This window comes from Orcinus orca, chromosome 17, assembly GCF_937001465.1.
Source record: "Orcinus orca chromosome 17, mOrcOrc1.1, whole genome shotgun sequence".
Classification (NCBI taxonomy): Eukaryota; Metazoa; Chordata; class Mammalia; order Artiodactyla; family Delphinidae; genus Orcinus; species Orcinus orca.
The window spans coordinates 68,502,284-68,523,929 of NC_064575.1; the positions used below are offsets into that span (position 1 = coordinate 68,502,284).

A 21,646-nucleotide genomic window follows, 5' to 3' on the forward strand; every position below is an offset into this window, starting at 1 on the left:
TGCCGCAGAGCGGCTGGGCCCGTGAGCCATGGCCTCTGAGCCTGCGCGTCCGGAGCCTGTGCTCCGCAACGGGAGAGGCCACGACAGTGAGAGGCCCGCGTACCGCAAAAAAAAAAAAAAAAGTGGGGGGGAGACTTTTAAGGGACACTCTGTGTTAGCTTCAAATCACCAAACCCAATTTCAATTTAGCCCTTCAAATCTGAAAAATCTACCTTTATTCCTGAATTTGGAGAATATAGATGGTACCATTCTGTGTTAATCTGAACCTGTGATTGCTCTCAGCGCACTACTCTTACAGAATAGTCATATTTTGGTTACGGCATAAGAGGCAAATATGGAAACAGCTTTAGGTGGTTAAAAAAAATAAGGATGGAGAGAACATCTCAGTGGGAACAAAATCCCCATGAAAGTTGAAACAGATTCCTTTTCTTACTAAGGAGCCTCAAAAGTAATCAACATGTTGACACTTTTATTAGGTAAGTTTCATCTTAAGGCTATTTTATGAACATTAACTACTAATCCCCCCATCACCTCTGCGGGGAAGAGAAGTAGTTCCTTTTTTCTTATTAGGGAAATCCTGGAGCTCAGTGGGAAAATGGGGTGGAAACAGAGACTTCCTCTTGTCTCCTGTCTGGAGTTTCCAGTCTCTAGACCACTATATCAGCTGTCTGAGACCATATTCGATTTTTAAAGTTGTGAACCAAAATAAATATAGAATGTTGTAATATATTTATAGAAAATGATAATTCAAATCACAGCAATAAATAGCCTGAGAAATATACATTCCCTAGGTGCCAAGTTACCGAAAACCTATAAACAGGGACAGAAAATTCTAAAGGGTGACTAGATGTAGGAGAGAAAATCTTCCTTACATTCTATTAAGAAAAGATGGGGGAAAAGAGAGAGAGAAGAGGAAAAGAGAATGGAGATGGAAAAAGACAGAGAGGATCTCTTAAAAAAAAATGGAGGGTTATTTTGAATCAGAAAATATTCATACGTTGGAGTATGTTAACATTTAACTGAAGTGAAATCAAATTGAATGAATGTTTCTTAAATGGAATCATAATTGTAATTTTACATTGACAAAATAGAGGTAACTTACACAGACCAGAAGAAGGTCCCAGCTTTCACCCCTTGCTTGGTGGCTGTAATCCATAGCTAATGAGGAAAATATAAGAGGCTTAGAACATATTCTGGGTTTGGGTCAAAGAAGAAAAAGGTTTTAAAATATATTAGCTCAGATATGTTATACTTTACCATACCCCACCATAAATTTCCCAATATTTGCAACCTTTTTTTTTCACATCTGGAAGTCAGAATTATTCTTTCCATAACTGTTATTCAATACATTCTCTGCAAAAGCTTTCAAGCTCTGCTATGATTATAGTGGCTCTTTTTAAAAAAAACTTTTATTTCATCTCAAGAGTCTCTTCTGTACCTGTCTTTTCTGATCATTGTTTTGAACATTTCACTTACATGGCAGAATTCTGCTCATCAAAGGACCCCGAGTGACCATATGTTTCCTTGACTGTTGAAAGCCTACAGAGGAAAACCCCAATTTGGCACACAGATGCCAGGATCTCGGAACCTAGCTTTGTCTTGTTTTGTTTTAAATGAGGTGAATGAAATGGGGGAAAGGGGCTATTTTTTATTCTGGTTTTCCCCTTGTACCTTTTACTTAGCCTTTTAGTAAGTGGAATTTTAGGAGTAAATTCCTGGGATAAGTTAGGTGAACCAAGCATGTCATTAAGGCTTTTAAAATATTCTTTCCAGGGACTTCCCTGGCGGGCCAGTGGTTAAGACTCTGCGTTTCCACTGCAAGGGGCTTGGGCTCGATCCCTGGTTGGGGAACTAAGATCCCTCATGCCCCGTGGAGTGGCCAATATATGTATATTCTTTCCAGCTCATGCTGTTGGGAGGTAGAAGATACGGCAGTTAAGAACCTGAGCCCAGTGACCAGCTAGCTGCATTTTAAGCCTTGCCTCTGTCACTTACTAGCCTCGTGATCCTTCAGCTAGTTATTTAAGGTCTCTACATTCCTTTAAAATATAGATAATATTACCTAGCGCATAGGATTATTCTGAGCTTTAATGAGTTAATACATGTAAAGTCCTTAAAAACAGTGTTTTAGCATTTGGTAAACACTAGATCAATTTTCATCTTAATTATTCTGCATTAATGGAAATAAATATAATCCAGTTATTTTCAGGACACTAAAAACAACTTAGAATGGCCAGTGTCCCATTGAATAGAAGTCCGTGGAAGAAACCCCTTAGCTTTAGGAGGCAAACAGGAAAAAGAAGTGTAGCTTGGTTTTTTACAAGACCAAAACAAAAATGGTCTACGAGTTGCAACCAACCTCCTGTCTGGTTTCTTTGTCTCCAGAATTTGATAGTATTTTACTTACTCCAGTTAAAATCTTTGTTTTTTGAGGAAAGGGGCAATTTGGAGGTGTGGGGCATTCAGGAGCTTGGCCATGGCCTCAGAAAGGTCTGGAACGCCTGGCCTGGGAGAATTCTGTAAGGATTCCCAGGCCTCTGGGGAGGACTGGAAACCCCCAGCTCCAAAATCACAGCTGCTGCAGCCGGCAAGTGAGGGATGGGGCAGGAGAGCATACAGCACCCTCCCAGATTCCTGGAGGTCTGAGCTGCCAGCGGATGTCATTAGCATGGGAAAGGTGGAGTCCTTGTCCCATTAGGATGGACCAGAGAGATCAGGACCTCAGATTGCTCTAAGCATCCTACCAGGGTTTGGTCCAAAGTATCCTTCTGCTTTACAGATAAACTCTGGCATTTCTGGGTATCCTCAAGCCAAGGAGGACTCAAATGGGTCCTGGAGTTTCATACAGTCTTGTGTCAGCGCCTCCTTTAGCAAGAAGGTGAACTCAAGCCGAGTCCTGGACACCCTGCAGGTGCCTCAAAGCCACCTCAGATCCCAGAGAGATCAATTTCTTATATTAAGTGATCTATTCGCATACTTATTTTAGTTTCAGAGACACATCCTTGGTGCACGCACAGCCAAACAACTTCCTAGAAACTGTGGTGCCTTGACATTTCCAAGGAAGTTGTATTAGGCAATATTTGGCAGATATGAAATGTAAAATCAATCTGGGGTTTTCTAACGGAAAATTTTTTAATACAATTTTGTCAAATGATGACCCTACATTTTCAAAAGTTATATTGTGGAATACATGCTGATGTTGGCATTATCAGAGCAACAGGAAGCCCTATAAGTAACTTTTAACTTATTAACCCTCAGGGGGAATGATCACCAAAGGAGTCTTTGCAATGGTATAAGGAAAGAGCACTAGGGGAGACGACAGATGTGAGGGTGCTAAAATTATCCCAGTGGCAAAATCAGAATCATTGGTTTTTTGTACTTGTCTGTACTTCCCCAAAATTTTGTAGTGACAATTAACATCTTGGTAATCAGGAAAAAAAAAAAATTAACCGGTTGTAAAAAGCAATGTGAACTATGAAGACAAGCTAAAGGTAAAATTTTTTTATTTATTTCTTCCAAAAAAGATGCAAAAAATTTCTCCCTGCTTCTTGGTACAAGTCGTGTTGGCCGCATTTTCTAAAAGAAAATTGGGAGCATGGTCAGAAAAGTGCAAAGAATGAACAAATAAGAGAGAATACTTGGAATTAAAAAAACATTTTAAAATCTCAAAGGAAAGGACCCTAGCAGTAATGAAGCTGGTCGGTCAAAGGTTTGGCAAATGGTATGAAACTGAAGCATGAAGAAAGTTTCTTAAGTTAAATCAGATCATGAGCAGTTATAAAAGTTCCTTTGCAAGTTATATATTATATTTCAGAACTCTAAAGTTAAATCTAGTAATTACAGAGAAAAAAGTGCAGTAAAATATTGGTCCAAAGGAAGATAAACGAAAAGGAGCCTCTTGGTCTATGAAGTGGAGGAGGCGCAGGGGAGGGAGAATCATAAAACAGAAATCATAAAACTAGTTTCTTGTTAATTCAGAGAAATAGGAATTATAATTTCCCATTTCCCATTCTGAATTTGAATGTAATCTGTATTTCCTCAGCGATGGGCCAAACAACACAGCTAAAAAATAATTAGCTAAGAAGACACTGAGTCTGGCCTTCCCACCTTTAATCCCAGTATTTCGTCCATTGCTTTCCTTTATCTAGAGGCAGAGTTATCAACATTTGTGTCCTAGATGCTACATTTTGAAAAGGGGACAAATGGAAATAATATTGTACCTTCTTGATATGTTATCAGGAATAAAAAAAAAAAGAAAAGAAAACTCCCACTGGGACCAGGAGCATTTAAATGCGAAATCCAACACTTTCTCAAATTCAGGAGAATATGCAGCTGTGGGAGAAGGGGAGATGTTTTAAAAAGGAAAACATGCAAAAAAACATTTTTGAAAACCATGAACTACTATTGTAGTCTTCCTAGCAGTTCTTTGCAGGGAAATTATTCCTTTGCATTCTAAAGCACAGAGGTAGAAGAAATAGAATTCTGGGACACCAGAGGAATGGGCGGGGCCCTAGTATCAGCAGGAGTAAATCAATCGCTGAGATTCAAGAGTAGGAACAAACTAAAGAAGTGAGGCTTCGGGGATGCAGCAGAATAGACTGTGAACCAGTGTGGCTCTTTCCAGGTGATTAGGGCCAGAAGAAGGTGAGTGATGAAATCCAGGAAGAAGTACAGGCAAACACGCCTCAGATGGGGCTGTAGAACAGTTCAATCCAAAACATAATAAATGGACACCTAAATGTGTTAGGCTGTGGGTTAGGTCCTGAGAATAAAGAGATAAATAAATCAAGTCTCTACCCTCATGGGGCCCATAGACGAAAGCAGATTATGTGAATAATTTCAAATGATATGGTCACAATTATGATAGAAATAACAAGAAAACCCAAAAGTGGGTCCCTGAGCTTAGCGAGGGCTGAGGGAGCTTAGTGAAATCTACTTAGAAAAGGTTGCTTACAGTGAAATTTGAAAGAGAAATGAGCCTAGCAGCAAAGGGACCAGGAGAGTAGAGTCCATCCTAAGTACATTATGATACAGTAAAATGAGAAAGAAATATAGATTTATCGCAGTATATGGAAAAGAAACACAATAAAGAAAAGGTAAAATTTTCCTGGAAAAAATAAAAAAGAAAGTCACCTGTTAGACAAAGTGGTAAGCAAAGACTAACATTTTCCATCAGACCAATCCCTTTGGCCTGGATGTTCACTCCTATTCTAATGTCATTCTTCTTCTCTTTGCTATCTCTTTCTTGAACCTGCCATCTTTCCTGTGTTCTTACACCATAGTAATTCACAAGGATGGTCTCAGGACCAACTCATTGCATCACCAATGCTGGCCGAAAACCACCATAGGCCCAGCAACTTGAGAAGTAATAGGAATGCAACAAACTAGTAAATAAAACAAAAAAGAAGCAGACTCACAGATATAAAGAACAAACTAGTGGTTACCAGTGAGGAGAGGGAAGGGGAAGGGGGCAATATAAAGGTAGGGGAAAGAAGGGGGGTTATTATGGGATTATCTGATATCATGCGTGTGAAACTTTTGAAAATTGTAAAGCACTATAGAGTTTAAAGAATCTTTCATTCAATTAAATTTTTTTTTAAATTTTTAAAAAGAATCCTCCTTCCTCCAGAAACTATGGCTCCAGAGGACTTGCACCATGGTAGGGTGCTGGACTCATCTCTCAAATCGTCACACGTAGTGGGCCCTGTGGAGTCTCACTCACTCTCCACCTCTCTGAGTCCAGCTTTGAACGGAACAGGCAATTTCCTCACTGAGTTATCTTAGTATTAGAAATTACAGGATTAGAATGGAGAGCTTTTTCAAAGAAACAAACACACTTATGGCACGCTGTTAAGAGTATGGAACATACTTTTGTAATGAGACAAAAGTAAATAGTTTCAAAACAACATGAAAAGGAATCCCATTATAATATGTAGGAGAAATGTAGGATCGTACAGTGAATGACAACTTTTAATAGTGCATTCTGAAGATCAACAAATTAAAAGCAGACTCAACTTTGCTAAAGTGGCTATATCAGGGTTTTAAAAATAAAATTAAATTATAGAAATTATTTTTGGAAGTTGAATGGTGCAATTCAAATTGAATGGACACTACAAATGCCTCATGTCATATATAAGATTTCAAACTAGAATAAGAATGGTTCTTATTCACCATTTAATATGACTCATATATTATTTAGCCAAATGTCTTTCATGGTTTAATCACTCAGTAAAAAATAAGTTGTTTGACTTAATTACCTGTTTAAGATTTTTATAAATATTTTCTCTACTCCAATTACTTTTTCACTGTGAAATATACAAGCCTCTTACGCTTAAGGAGTATTTATTAAGGCTCATCTTTTCTTATAGCACTTATAATTTCTTATACTCATACTGTAGTTTCTTATAGTTCCTGTCCATATATTTTTCGTATGTGCCAAGTTTCTATAAAACATGTTTTTAAATGATATCTACTGTGCTCCTTGGATTTCTTATGGTGGCATCTTGTTCAAGAAGATAGACAGAAACACAAATCAGTTTCAGTGCAAATCTCAGTCAGCACTAGGGAACTACTAAACTTAGTGAAATGTGTCGACTTAGAGAGTTAGTGAGGAAACAGGCAAACAGGGTTAAAACAGACTTCACTTCATTGAGCAGGTTCACAGCTTTCCGTCTGCTCTGTTTCTGCAGGAGTGAATGAATATGTGGACTCATCTTCTGAGTCATGCCAACCCAGAGGAAGCCTAATATCCACACTCAGTGGAAGTTGATCCAATTTGATAAAATTACTATTTATATCCTTTGTGGTTCTTCAAGCAAGTTTGCCTCCATGACAAAATTAATATAAAACACCAACTAGCAACAGCTCTTGACAGAACTCAAATTTCAATTATTTTATTTATACCTAAAATCTTCCTCTATCATAAACTTTGTTTGGGAAATCCACACTGTATACAAATTTCACTTTGCTTACAGCGTAAGACATCACAGACTTCTGGGAGTCTAGCCTGAATAAAGACAGCAGAATCAGAACCTCTGATAGAAAGAAACACTTCTACAGATATACAAGTCTTCCAACTTTTTTTTAAATGAAAAGCCCATATTTAACCATGCATACTGATTATGCAATATGATTTTTTTTTGTCATAGATGACCTTTTCTCAAAGAGCAGTACCATTTTTTTCATACTTTATATTCTCTATTTAGCCCATAGACTGAAGCAAACATTTCCAGGTAGGAGATCATTTGGGGATGGTAGGTACGTGGATATGTGCAGACTGCCCACCCTTCATGCCATGGCAGATTGCACAAAAGCCTCCCAGCCCCCCTTGCCACCAGTGTTCCAGGGAGTTGTGGCCCCCAGTCAGAGTAGACATGAGATGGAACCATTTGCCATCTTTTCCTACATGTTTCTGATTGACTGTGTGTACTGGGATGTGTTCCTACGGGGATTCGGATCCTTCTACCCAGGGTCACGTGCACTTAGTTCAATTCTGCACATTAAACAGCTGTGGATTTATGTTGCTGCTTTGCTCACCTCTGACCAAAGCAAGCTGCCTGACCATACACATACACACAGTCACAGGAAAAATATTGTGCAGAAAGCCACCTATATCCCTTTTTACTTTCTGCCCAGCCATTTGATCTGAAGTAAATAGGATGATTTCTTTCAAAGTATCAATCTGCTGGTCCAGAACCAAGGTAGATTCCACTTATACGTAACTTCCAAGATTTTTTTAAAAATGGATTAAACAGAAGAATTCATAAATTTACTGTGGGTTTCACTGAGATTTTTTTTTCCCAGCAAGTTTCCCTGTTCCTGATCATATGGCGCTTGGGCTAAAATTTTGTGGCAGTAATGTCATTCACTTCTTTTTCATTGTGTCCACAAATCCAGTAAATCAATAAGATCTGAATATTCCTTCTTCAAAGTATTTCTGAAAGTTACCCCTATGTCACCATTTCTACCACTGTCACCCTAATGGAGATCCTTATCATCGCACACTTTTATAATCATAACCTCACAAACACATACACACATGTATAAACATAGACACATAAACATATGTATATACAGTATATATACATTGCACACACACATATGTTAAAACATACGTATATATATACATAATACACATGCACATACATATTATATGCACATATAGATACACATATATTATGTACACACATACACACACATATATATACAATATCAAAAGACAGAAACATTGCCAAGTATGAGGAAATTAAATGCATCTTTTCAACAGGTAACAAATTTGGGGGTGGGTGAAATGTTTCAAGGCACAGACACACAAAAAAATGCAAAACTCACCGGTTGACCTCCCCACCACCTATGATTAAATTTCTCTCGCCCTCGAAGATGGAAAGTAGCATCAAATACAGGATCATACATTGAATTGCCAACAATTCCATGTGATTCTGGATATAGCCCCTTTGTGGAAAAGCAAATTTATTGTCAAAATAATCCACACATAATAGTTCTATCATAAATTTTCTTATCATAGAAGGTTTTATAACAATATTTAATTTCCAATTTTATATAAGACATATATAACCTCTATACGTGTCTGTCTTAGCAAACAGGAATATTATCTATGGACTGATTATAAGCCATCTGTGAAACTTGACATGATTATAAGAAATTTAATATTGGGATGTTTTTTAACTGTTACATTTAATAAGATGACAATAATTTTTATTACAATAAATTACCCCTTAGAATGAAATTTACTTATGTGCCTCCAAAGTTTCTAAATACACTATTCCTTTTTCCTAGGTTTTATTTCTACTCCAAACCAAAAATAACTAAATAAATTATATTTTTTAAAGAAGAAAGCAAGGTAGAATTGGGAGTATCTGAAAATTTAAACATAGCAGCTCTGAAGTCAACACTTTTTATTTGAAAATTCAGAAAATAAAGAATAGCTCCTGTGGTATTTGAGAGGTTGAATGTATATATGCAGACAGAACTGCAGCTGAAAAAAAAAAAAGGTTTTAAAATTGCAATGAAGTTCAGTCATCCACAGAGTTGTAAAAGGCATTTTCTATAAACAACTGATACAGGTAAGATGAAAAAGAGAAAGATTTTCTTTGAACACTAAGGAACATGTTTTTTAAATCTCTCTAAGTCATTTCAGCATGAAATCAGCGCTTTGAATCTACACCACTTGAAAAAATACTTACAGTGGCCAAAGTGTATAAGTTAGGGAAAGTTTTTGTCGGGTACACGGGCCTCATGTAGGGAGAGTGAGTGCCACAAGACCCTAGAAACAGAATTCAGGTATTAGAGCAAGAGAACAACCAGGAATCACCTCATGTATGCAAATCCATTCTATAAATGAGCAAAGACATGTGCTACCTTCACTTTTGAACTTCAAATGGTAAAGTCATGTGTCCATACATCTCAAAACCGACAGCTAAGTGGCTACTGGGCAGATCATGGATTACAGATAAGAACACAGTATGAAAATGACTTACTTAGTTTTTCAATGTTAGGCATGACCTTGCTGCCTTTCTTCATGTACGATGCACGGAAACCATCCACAGAGAAGATGATTAATGGAGGGCGGACAAACCTTAAACAGTAACACATTAAGCTTTAGAAAAATTATTGTCACAGCTTTGCTTTATGCCTAGTCATTCTCAATAATTGGAACCGAGGGTTTCCAAGATGAAACTTCAAGTGAGGATTCTGTACAAGCCTGGGCTTCTAGCCACATAACATTTGTGGCAACTTAAGTGCAGAGTTAAATGACCAGGGAACGGACTGGACTCCAGATTTCCCCTAATGTACTTTCTCCACTGCTGCCTCTTGCACTGCAAACAAGGTTTTTCACAATGTAAAAAGCTGCTATATTTGCCTGGAATATTGATTCTCCCGTTTGCTACCTGAAAAGCTCCTATTCATTCTTTAAAATTCAGCTTAAGATTTCCTCTTTCATAGTATTAGGTGTCATGCTTCTGAATCCCTTTAAGATATTAATTAATACCTCTTTTATCATTCATATATACATTATACTATATTATATTGCTATATTAACATGTTTACCTTCTTCACTCGTTTCAAAGCACAGTTTGTGTCTTATTCATCTTTTATTTTGTGGACCCATAGTAGGGCTTCAACAAATATTTATCACATACAAGAAAAAAGGAAGGAAGGAAGGAACGAAGGGAGGGAGGGAGGGAGGGAGGAAGGGAGGGAGATGAAATTAATAGCAGTAGTACTCCTGTCACTAGAACTAAATACTTATACAAAAATTATTTTAAGTTTAATTACAAAATAATTTCAAAAATAATTAAAATTGTTGAAGATCTAAAAATCAATCAATAAAGAACTAGACTATCCACCTAACTAGGGCAGGACTGATGAAATAGGCCTTTTGTTATATTCTAAAGATACAGTTGTTCGATCAGACTTGAGAATGCTAAACTATGTGCAAAACTGTTTCTAATAGTTTGAAGATAATTCAGCAAGCACGGGCTTGAATTTACTTGAAGCTACATTTCTTATGAGGCATTTTTAAAAATATTTATTTATTTATTTGGCTGTGCTGGGTCTTAGTTGAGGCACGCGGGATCTTCACTGCGGCATGCGGGATCTTTTTTAGAATCTTTAGTTGCAGCATGCAGGATCTAGTTCCCTGACCAGGGATCAAACCCAGGCCCCCTGCATTGGGAGCATAGAATCTTAACCACTGGACCACCAGGGAAGTCCCAAATGAGGCATATTTTAAATGACTCATTTAAAATAGAGTCACATATAAAGAACTTAGAACAATACTATATGAGTTCATTATTATCATAACTATTATAATTTTACGCTTCTACCACATAGACTGCTTTCACCTCCAAAATAACTGAACACATTTTAAACATTCAGAAACTATTGCCATCCCATTCTAAAAGTCCAAAGAAGTTCAAGTAGCTCATGAAAGTTAAAAAGGAGACAAAAATAAAAATATTTAAATTCTTGGATTTTGTGTCCCAGGCTGTGCTGCCTAAAACAAAAAGACACTCGATCAAATACATTCATGAAAACACATTTGTAGAACATTTTATTTTCTGCCAGGCATTTTAAGGGTCCATGAATTTGCAACAGTTTCCTGGAAGGCGTAATAAGTGTCTTATGCTGGTCCCACTTGAGCTGTGGGGTGTCACTCAAGTTTGGCTGTATCCCAGCAAAGCAGGGCTGTAGTGGTTTGTCAAGTTTCTGTAGCATCTGGTAGGAGTTACCATCGCGGATAATATTTTCGAGACATTCTGTAGTCCTCCCTTCAGCCACCCCACCACCACTACCGTCACCAAAAAAACAAAAAGCAAAAGCAGCACTTCAGGAAAAAACACAGGAAAACAAACCAAATCACTGCCAGAAATGTTTCTTTTCTTCTTCAGCATTATTTATATATACTTCGTAAAATCTTCAGCTAAGGTGAGATACAGAGGATATTCAGTCTCTGATATGTGCAGGTGATAGGAGAAAAAACATTTTTTTAATTCCCTACTTCAAGATGTACATTCCAGCATTTGACTGGTAAATTACTCAGAAGTACTCATAAGTTTGCCTATATAAGAGGATTTCAGTTTTACATTGTTTTTAACCATTTACCCATCCATAGCCTGGGATATTTTATCAATAAATATTTAAAACTGTATAATATTCATAAAATGCACTCACCCTGCAGGACATTCTGGGGCCTTTATTTCCTCACAGTCATCATCTACCCAATGGGACTCTCCTGTAAGGAAAAATGGGTAGACTTTTTGATGAATCTAATTATAAATATCCAGAGCCTTGAAGTGTATAATTGCAGGACCTGTGTCCTGTTTGATACTCATTGTTTATGGGACGCCATCTAAAAAGAACTTCTGAAATAAAGCCTAGTGTCTGTTTTGGCTTACTAAACTACACCCATACATGATGGGAAAGTCTAGATTTAATAACCCCAAGTGGTGTTTATTTGAGCCTTCCGAGTCTAAATGGTTTGTAGATAAAAACACCAGTGGCGTCAGTGAACAAAATTCCATGTTTGTTTCCCTCCAGAAATAAACTGTTTGGTCATTAGACAGAACATTTTTTCCTAGGCCACCAAACATCTCATAGCCGTAGAAAACATGGCACAACTTCCCTTTAGTTGGGGAAAAAGATTTAGGCTACTCAGAGATGATAGATGGAAGATTGCAATAGAGAGGTTATTTGCCAATGGATCCGTGAATAGCCCTGGCACTTAGGAATAAAAACCAATGCTATCTTTCACTTTTATCTTCCACTGAGATCTGGAAGCATAAAGCTATGTCTTTCTTGAGTTACTCCCACCAAGAATAGAGAACAGAAAAGGGCTTAGATACAAAATGAAGCTTACTTTGGAGAAAATGAAAATTATCAAAAAGCATGTGCTTTAAGTTCTCCTAAAACAAAAAAAAAGCATATGTCTGGAACATAAGTAACATTTGTGACCAAGACTTTGGAGAAATTGCTCCCATGTAAAGAGCACTGGAGATCTCCCTGGTCAATAAGAATCTAACCACTGACAATTGTGTAAGTACCATGCTCCTTAAAATAGGGAAGCTTTACCACACGTGTAATAACCCAGGCGTACATATGGGCCCTAGAATTTTAAACCGGCAAAAGCCAGCATTTCATGATTCAACGACCAGTGATACTTAGGACTTTATTTTCTCTTCTAATAGCCTTTGTGGCTTATTGGTACATTTACTAGGGAAATAAAAGGGAAAAGGAAATAAATTCTCAACGAGTTTTATGCTTTATCAACAGTTCCAATAATCATCTGGGGTAGGAAAAATTTTCAAACTCAGCATTCAAGCAGTATGTCTTGCCATAAATAAACACTATGCATATTTCAGAACTGATTTGCTTTTCCCCCAAAATATTTGAACAGAAACTCTATTTAAATGTTCCATGTCACAGCTAGGAAGAGGACTTAATTTAGACACTAAAAAATGACTTGCAAACTTTACACAAAGATCCTTGGATCCTTCCATTAACTTTAGAAGTGGGTGCGATGGTGACTTAAAAATCCTTAAAGACAGAAACTGCATATTTTTATATGTTTGGCAGTCCATTGAGTAGTATTTATTATTGGAATAAAACCATCATATTTGACACTCAGCCACACAAAGTCAGCACACATGCATGTATGGCTTTGGAGGAGCTATTGGTGTCCCATCCCCTTTAGCAGCTAGTACCCCCATCCCCATGCTGCTGCTGGTGCTTTGCCTTACAGCTTACAGCCAGTGAGTACAAAAGCCAAGCCCCTTGCTTCAAAGGTAAGGACTCTGGGATTTACCTTCCAGAGCCCGCAGTAGGGCAGACCAAGGTGAGACCTCCCCTGAGGCCACATCTTTGCTTGCTTTCCCCTCTCCCACATCCCCTGCTCCCTTATACGGTTTTCTTGCAGGGCACTCTTCCAATAAATTCCATACACAGAATTCCTGTCTCAGGCTCTGCTTCTAGGAAACCTGACCTAGGACCAAGGCAGGAACTCTTTTAGAAATCTCCTCATTATTCCGGCTGTATCTAATTATGGAACTTGGGGTTATTTCCTTGTTATTTCAGATCAGTGAAATGCAGAGAAGCAAAACTAAGAAAGAAGCATGAGAAATTAGGAAGGACAACTCCTTCCTGCCTCCCAAGCCCATATCCAAGGTGATATATCCACAATATCCAAGGTCTCTTCAAACATCTCCAGTTTTTATTCTTTTAAAGATCAAGCCAACCCGAGGAAACATGTACCTTTGCAAACCACTTGGTAATTAGTACAGCAGTCTCCCTTGGCCAAGCAGTCCTCTGAGCAGTGACAAGCATTGTCTTCATTTCTTACTTCTCCGCATCTGTCCTTAGTACACTCCCAGCCGCCAGCTGAAATCGGCACAACAGAACACTCACTGCTTCACACAAACCAAATAAAAGAGGCCACAATTGCTTACAACGTTTGCCAAGAAAAAGAGCTAAAATCCCACATCATTTAATCTGCTTGTGAAATTAGAGTTGGCCTGAGGCCTAGATGATATTTGGAGGACTTACAAATAGGATGGAGTTTTAATTTTTCAAATCAGAGTACAAAGCCAAATGCCACTGGGCTCCTTTGGAAAAATGAAACCCTTAACCATTTGCCAACTGTCCTAAATGACCCAATACAATGTATAGTGTGTAAGGTTTGTGATAGAGATACCTACCATTGTAGGCATAGTTGCTATAGCTGGACTCTTATTTTCCCAAGTAGCTTTATTTAAACTTTAATCAGCTTGATTTAAATACAAATGATAGTGCAACAAGGACCTACTGTACAGCACAGGGAACTCTGCTCAAATTATGTGACAACCTAAATGGGAAAAGAATTTGAAAAAGAATAGATACATGCATATGTATAGTTGAATCACTTTGCTGTATACCTGAAACAAACACAATATTGTAAATCAACTACACTCTAATATAAAATAAAAAGTTAAAAAAAAATAATAGCGCAACTAAATGGCCTCTACCTGCTATAAGATGCACTTGGGGGTTAAAGTCCTAAACAGATATGAAGAGTATAAAGTTATACTAAAAACGTTCACAGCTCTAAGCATTGACCAAACTGTGGCCCTACCCACAATCAGAGGTCAGAGCCCTTTTTTCAAGGAGGTCAGTCGCTAGGTTACAGATTTCTATCCGAGCATACTTGATTGGGAGCTCACACTCAACTCTACCAAGAAAATATCTTCGGAAAAGTAATATTTTTATTTTAAAGACTGTGCTGTACTTTTTGTGTGACTTTTCATCTGCTAGACTGTAAGCCCCATGGAAGGAAAAATCACATCTCTCCTTTCACCGCTACATCCCCAGTACCTGAGTCTATCTACCTGGCACACGCCAGGTAGTCCATGAACACTTATTCAATCTAATTGAGAATTACCATGAAAATAAAATATGACTCTTTAAATTTGGGGTTGCTGTATTGAGAAACTTCAGAGTTAATTCATTTATTCAATAAATACATCTACTATATTTTCCGTGTTCTAGGTGCTGGGGAGGTAGTGAAGAACAAGGTCTTGTTTTCATGGAGCTTCCATTCCAATTGGGAAATACAGACCATAAGCAAGTAAACTAGTCAATGAGATCATTTCAGCGTGTGCTAAGTGCTGTGAAGGAAATAACAGGATGGCATGGATAGTGAGTGACAGGGGTGGGCCCGGTCTACTTGACATAGAATGGTCAAGAAACGCTTCTTTGAGCTAAAGGACACTTCAGGTCTTCACCTCTTAAAACATGTCATAAGTGGAAAGCAATGATTTTAGAAAGCAGTGCTGACTGACATCTATACACTAATATGTATAAAATAGATAATTAATAAGAACCTGCTGGGGCTTCCCTGGTGGCGCAGTGGTTGAGAGTCCGCCTGCCGATGCAGGGGACACGGGTTCGTACCCCGGTCCGGGAAGATCCCACATGCCGCGGAGCGGCTGGGCCCGTGAGCCATGGCCGCTGAGCCTGCGCGTCCGGAGCCTGTGCTCCGCAACAGGAGAGGCCACATCAGTGAGAGTCCCGTGTACCGTAAAAAAAAAAAAAGAACCTGCTGTATAAAAAATAAATTAAATTAAATTTAAAAAAAGAAAAGAAAGCAGTGCTGCTCCTTAATAATATTCTACCTAGAGATACTACAGCTATGTGAATAAATGGATAAGGGGATAACAGCTGCCATACTAGAAAACAATGCAACTACTGTCTAGCTTCCATTCTTTTAGAATTACCTTTGCATCCTGATTCCATTCTCTGATTTTTTTTTAATATCCCCTATTTCCACTGCCTTCTCTTCCCAACCAGAATAAATGCTTGGAATTCTCTTGCCCAGGGTATGCTATTCCCAATGGTTAGCAATTTTCCAAGGTTACTTTGACTGATAGAGGTCATGCGAGTCCTTTTCCTCAATTCAGAGATAACTCTATCAACCAGTATTCCTCTCCTAGCTTATTCCTCCCTAGTTCCATAAGAAAATCCCTTTGCTCACAAAACAGCATCACTATTAACAAGCTAGGTTTATTGAGAAATTACTAACTTTGTATAAGAATGAAATTTTTAAAAATTCAGTGAACTACAAGTAAGGTATGATTCAGTCAGCTGTATAATTTTCAAAGCAAATATGGGAATAAACACAAAAAACATTGAACTTTATTGGATAACAAGAAAGTTACCTATCAGAAAAATATTATTTAAAATGAGAACATGCTGAAAAGGGAGTGCTGAAAAGCTCTTGTGCCCTTTGAGAGAAATATCAACTTTGAGAAGTATAATTCTGTAATATATATTTAAATTTTAAAAATGCATATACGCTTTGATCCCCAAATCCCATTCCTCAGAATTTATCTCAAGGAAAATAGGCAAAAATATGAATATGTATGAAAAATATTCATTGATACATTGTTCATAATAGCAAAAATTACCGAAACATAAATGCTGATCAGTTACTCAATGAAGTAGGCTGCATCTGTCCAATAGAATACAATGTAGGCATTCAAAAGGGGGATGTGTACAAAGGTACACAAATACAGATACACCTCACACAGGCATAAATACACACATGTATAAATGTGTACACACATTCTAAACACACACCCAGTCTCAGAGTTTACATTGAAACATTGATTGTGCTTATCTCTAGAGAGTGCCGTGTCAGCATAGTAGAATCTCAGAGATTTCTGTTTGCTCCCTCAACCTCTTGCTATTATTTTATATTTTATTCTTCCACATTTGGCCTTGTTCATTTCCACAGGGAAATGAACTACTTTAAAGTGCTATTATAACCCATACTTATTAAACTTGGGAAGAAAGGCATGAGCTACATTCAGAGAGAGCTAACCTAAAGGCAGGAGATCCATTAAACTTTGCAAGGAGCTCCAAGATCAGGAATCTGGAGGGCTGAGATGACGTGTCAGGGACAAGATACTCAAGGTAGAGAGGAAACACACAACATTAGCTAGTTCCTCAGTGCCAAGCAAATACAGACCGCTGGTTTGAAATAACACTTTAGAGCCAAAAACTCTCCTGGAACATCTGTTCCATCCATATATTCAGGTTACAAGCTCCTCAGCATTTAAGTTTACAAACCCACAACTAAGGAAGCTGGGAGAAGTTCCAAAGGAAAGTAACCCAAAAAATGGCCAAATGTTTGGAAAATGTATTATGCAGAAAAACAGCCTAATAAAATTCTTCTTAATTGGGGCAGAAAACAAACAAATCAGAACTAGTAAGGGGGTTGACATAGGTTTTCATGTAAATCAGCGGCTATTTCTTTAGTAAAGGAGAGTAATGTCTCTGTTTCTCATGATGTCATTAGAAAACTCAGACTAATGTTAATGATAATATAAGTCAGATTTTTGAAAGAATCATCTAACCATAAATGTCTGCAAACAGGTAATAATTTATCCAGAGAGCTGTAGAATCATTGTATCTAATGGTGTTAAGAGCAGGGATGCTCATCACCTTTCCCAGAAAGTTTGAACGTGATGTTGCCCAGAGGCATGATGGATAGCCTACAAGGTATCTCAAAAGTCCCCTCTAAAGTGTTAGGCTTTGGAAACAGAGCAGGTAGAATGGCAGGAGTCTCCAAAGTGCTTCTTCTCAACTCATGTACATTCACTCAGAGGCCTGTATATTCTACTGACTGTTCCAATAGGGAAGAAATGTAAAGAAAGGTCAGGAACCTGTAGAGGAAGAATCTGAGAGCTGCCTTGAGCACGCGACCCCAGGTAGAATTCCATAACAATTTTCTACTTGCACTGAGAACAGGGAATGACATCAAAGTAGTATAGTAGTAGACTATAAGATGAAATAAAACAAACGTTAGAAACTGGGCAGGCAAACAAAAAAATTAAAGTTGAAACAACAACAACAAAAAAACCCCAACACTTTAAGAATGTGCACAGTTTCAGCCCAGGTATCCTCGCAGTGAATGAGGGAATTGACAGCAAGAGACAGAAATGATAAAGATGAAAAAAAAAGGCTGGCCTCAAATACTTCCAAAACTAGCAAATAATGACGGCAGCTGCAAAGAACCATCGCTGGGTGGGTGTTATGTGGACACAACAGTCATGTAGGGTGTGCTCATAATAAAACTGATAATCATTCAAGAAACAAAACTAAAACTCACGGTTTGGTTTGGCCAAAGCAGAACGGCAATGGCAGGTTGTACAACAGCAGGGGGTCTTAAGCCATCTAATCAAGGCTAGAGAAGACTCAAAAGTTACACACCTGTCTTCAAACAAAGCTCATCAAAGTCATGGCAGCAACTGCTGTAGCTCTTACACAGGTTGTCACACCGACAATCAGGGGGTCCAACCTCTTGAAGTTCAAAGCATCTGCCCTTGCAAGATCCAGAGGTGTTGGTCCAGGGGGAGTCTGATAACACTACAAGATACAAGAGACAAAGGCAAGGGGATTAGGGAATGGGTTATGTTGCTATGGAGGGGTGACCCTGTGTAGCAATACAATGCGGTGATGCAGTCAGACTCTGGCTGAGCAGCCGGATCCATCACCTGCCGTCTATGTACCTTCAGCAGGTTCCTTGTTCCAGTTTCTTCATCTGTAGAGTGGAGGATTAATAGAAGCAACTCGAGGTTACAATGAGAATTAAATGAAACAAACCATGCAAAACACTGAGCAGGGTGTCAGCCATGTAGAAAGTAACAAATGTTGGCTATTGGTTTTACTACTGTTTACAATGATTATTACCACAAAGCTACTGTTTACAATGATTATTACCACAAACATGAGGGTTAGTTTCTCTGTGGATGCTGTGATGCCAACAGAGAACAGAACTTTGAAGTATATACTTAGAAAGAAGAGTTCGTTCCCCTATTCAAATATCCATAGCTTTTGTAAGGAAAATTGAGCCTAAATGTTCTGAGAACAGTCTGAACAGATGGGATTGGAATAGAAGACTCTTAAGATCTCTTCCAGCCATAAAATCTACACCTATAACTAGGGTTACACAAACACAAACTCTACAATCTCGGCTTTTCAAACATAAATCCTCCTACATTATCTTCATATGATATGATTGTATATCTAGAAATCTCAAGAACCGACTAAAACTTTTAGGAAAAAATAATTCAATGAGATAAAAATTCCACAAATTTGTAAAATACAGGCAATATAAGTTCAAAAATTAAATGGAAGTTCCATCCATCATAGTACCTAAAAGGTAAAATATCTAGGTATAAATTTAATAGGATGTTTAGAACCTACATGAAGAACACAGTAAAACTCTACAAAAAAAGATATTTTAAAAGATTTAATTAAGTGGTAAAACATACCATCTTGGAGGTAAAAATATCAATATTACAAAAACGTCAGGAATTCCCTGGTGGTCCAGTGGTTAGGACTCTGTGCTTTCACTGCTGAGGACCCAGGTTCAATTCCTGGTCAGGGAACTAAGATCCCAGAAGCCATGGCACAGCCGAAAAAAACAAAAACAAAACAACAACAAAATGTCAGTTCTTCCTAAATAAACTTAAAGATTCAATGCAATCACAATAAAAATACAAAAAGGAATTCTTGAAACTTGAGAGGATATTAAATGCTTATCAAAAATAAATATATGAAAACAAAAAACACTGAAAAGAAAGTAAAATATATTTTGAAGTTAAATAATTAAAACAGATTGGTTATAGAAAATAAGTAGATCAGTGCTGGGCATGAGGATGAGAAATAGGACCAAATATAAGAGAAGTGATTTTATAATGAAAATAACATTTTAAATCAGAGAAAGAAAGAAGGATTAATCAAGAAGTGAAAAAAAGATTTATCAGTAAGTAGTACTGGGCTGACTGGAAAAATTAATCTGGATCCTCATCCTAGCTTACAAAATAATTAATTTCTGATGAATGGAAAGTATAAGCAGTGTCATACCTGTTGCTAGGAATGAAAATTTTTATTAAATATTTTATACAATTTGGAAGTATCTATCAACACTATTAAATGCATATGAATCTTTCACCCAGAAATTCCACTACTAGGAATTTTTCTCTCACATATATTTGCAAAAGTTTGCCAAGATACACGTACAAGAAAGAATCACTATCTCCATAAATGGAATATTGCCCAGCCCTTAAAAAGAACGAGTCAGATCTGCATAGGCTAATATGGAAAGATCTACAAAATTGATAAACACATTTTTTTAACCAGCAAAGTACAGAAAACTGTTATAGTAGTAAATAGTACATATAATTGATATATTTTGTGTTAAAAATAGAGCCAAAGCAATAAGGATAAAGATAAATATAAAATAAAAACAGAGGCCAGAGCTCGAGATGAGACAGAGGGTGAGAACAGAGGCATTGAGACATGGTGCCAGTATGAATAACCATTTTATTTTCACTGTAAGAAACTCCTTACAGGAATTACCTTTGGGGAAAATGAGAAAGAGAGAAGCAAGGAGACTTCTTACTTTTCTGCAGTTTGAAACGTCTAACATTTTACAAATGTCCTTTTGGGTTTTTGCTTGCTTACTTCTCTCTCTTGTGTATATATGTATACATGCATGTGAACATATGTGTATAAAGTATATGTTATATAATATTGATATACAAATATCCTAACAAATGTTATTTAAAACATGATATTTGTAATTTTATTTCCTTATTTACATTTAAAAATTTTTCATTTTTTTATGATTAGTATTCATTACTTATAAAATCAAAACACCAGAGGCAGGGAGAGAACAGATGTTAAATGACATTTCTAGGTTCACCGAAGCCATTTATCTGAACATCCTGTTCATCCCTTAGTTCTTTGTCCTCTTTAAAGTCAGAGTCACCCAATCCTCACCCATATGGCATTAGATCAGTTCAACTAAAGCAAACAGATTCACTAGACCATGAGATGTGAAACGCTTTTACATGGTTCATTCTGGGATCTTGAAATACATACAAAGCACACCAGTTCGGTTTAAGAAATAACGTCAGGTTTCCGATGCAATGCCTTACCTCTGGTTCCTAAACGACATTTTTCTATTGACTTTGGCCAACCAATCAACAGTGCATGCTGGACCCTAAGAAACTATGAGGGGAGGAGGGTTGAGAAGTAGAAAAAGGAAAAATAGAGAAATCCTATAGTAGAGATAAGAAAAAAGATAAAGATAAGAAAAATGCTTATAATTGAATTTTTCCTTTTTTAAGGGTACTGCTTAGACAGAATCATTCCAACAGCCATCTAATAAATTCTGAATAGTATTCATGCCTATGAGCTGCATACATAAATATGCTTGGCTACACTTATAGCTGAGATAATCAGAAGAGATCCAAAGGCACATTGTTTGTAGTTGTTTACTTGTCCTGGCTCCTCTTCTTCATAGCATCCCAGCCTGCATGTGAAATTTTCCTCCATTCATGCCCTTTGCTTTCCCCTCATCATAATCTCTTTCTTCTTTCTTTCTTTCCTTTCAAAATATCTGTACAAAATTTTAGCCATTTTAAACCTTTCTTCATCCATTCTATCAACGTGATTTTTACTCTTTTCTTACAAAGCTGGTTATTCTCTAAGTTTATCCCTTACTTTGTCTTTGAAAATAATTGAATTTCCCTCAATAGCTTGCCCCTATCAATTCTAATCTTCCTTGCCAACCCTTAAACTG

The 21,646-nt window shown here is 37.4% G+C and overlaps 1 protein-coding gene and 1 non-coding gene across 10 annotated transcripts in view; one reads left to right on the top strand and one right to left on the bottom strand.

Moving 5' to 3' along the window:
* Positions 1-21,646, bottom strand: part of ENPP2 (ectonucleotide pyrophosphatase/phosphodiesterase 2) — a 108,104-nt gene that overhangs the window by 47,390 nt on the left and 39,068 nt on the right. For 8 of the 9 annotated variants that reach the window (XM_049700671.1, XM_033419908.2, XM_004265360.3 and 5 more), the window contains 7 exons: positions 18,265-18,420; positions 13,771-13,896; positions 11,695-11,755; positions 9,498-9,595; positions 9,204-9,283; positions 8,332-8,451; positions 1,103-1,158 (listed from right to left, as the gene is read on the bottom strand). In XM_049700671.1, the coding sequence (XP_049556628.1) occupies positions 1,103-1,158; positions 8,332-8,451; positions 9,204-9,283; positions 9,498-9,595; positions 11,695-11,755; positions 13,771-13,896; positions 18,265-18,420 (697 nt within the window). Of the gene's footprint in view, positions 1-1,102; positions 1,159-8,331; positions 8,452-9,203; positions 9,284-9,497; positions 9,596-11,694; positions 11,756-13,770; positions 13,897-14,213; positions 14,373-18,264; positions 18,421-21,646 lie in introns of those variants that run through there. The other variant, XM_049700672.1, reaches the window with a different exon arrangement.
* TRNAE-UUC (transfer RNA glutamic acid (anticodon UUC)) lies at positions 19,373-19,445 on the top strand. Its single transcript has one exon. It is a non-coding gene; the product is annotated as a tRNA-Glu (tRNA).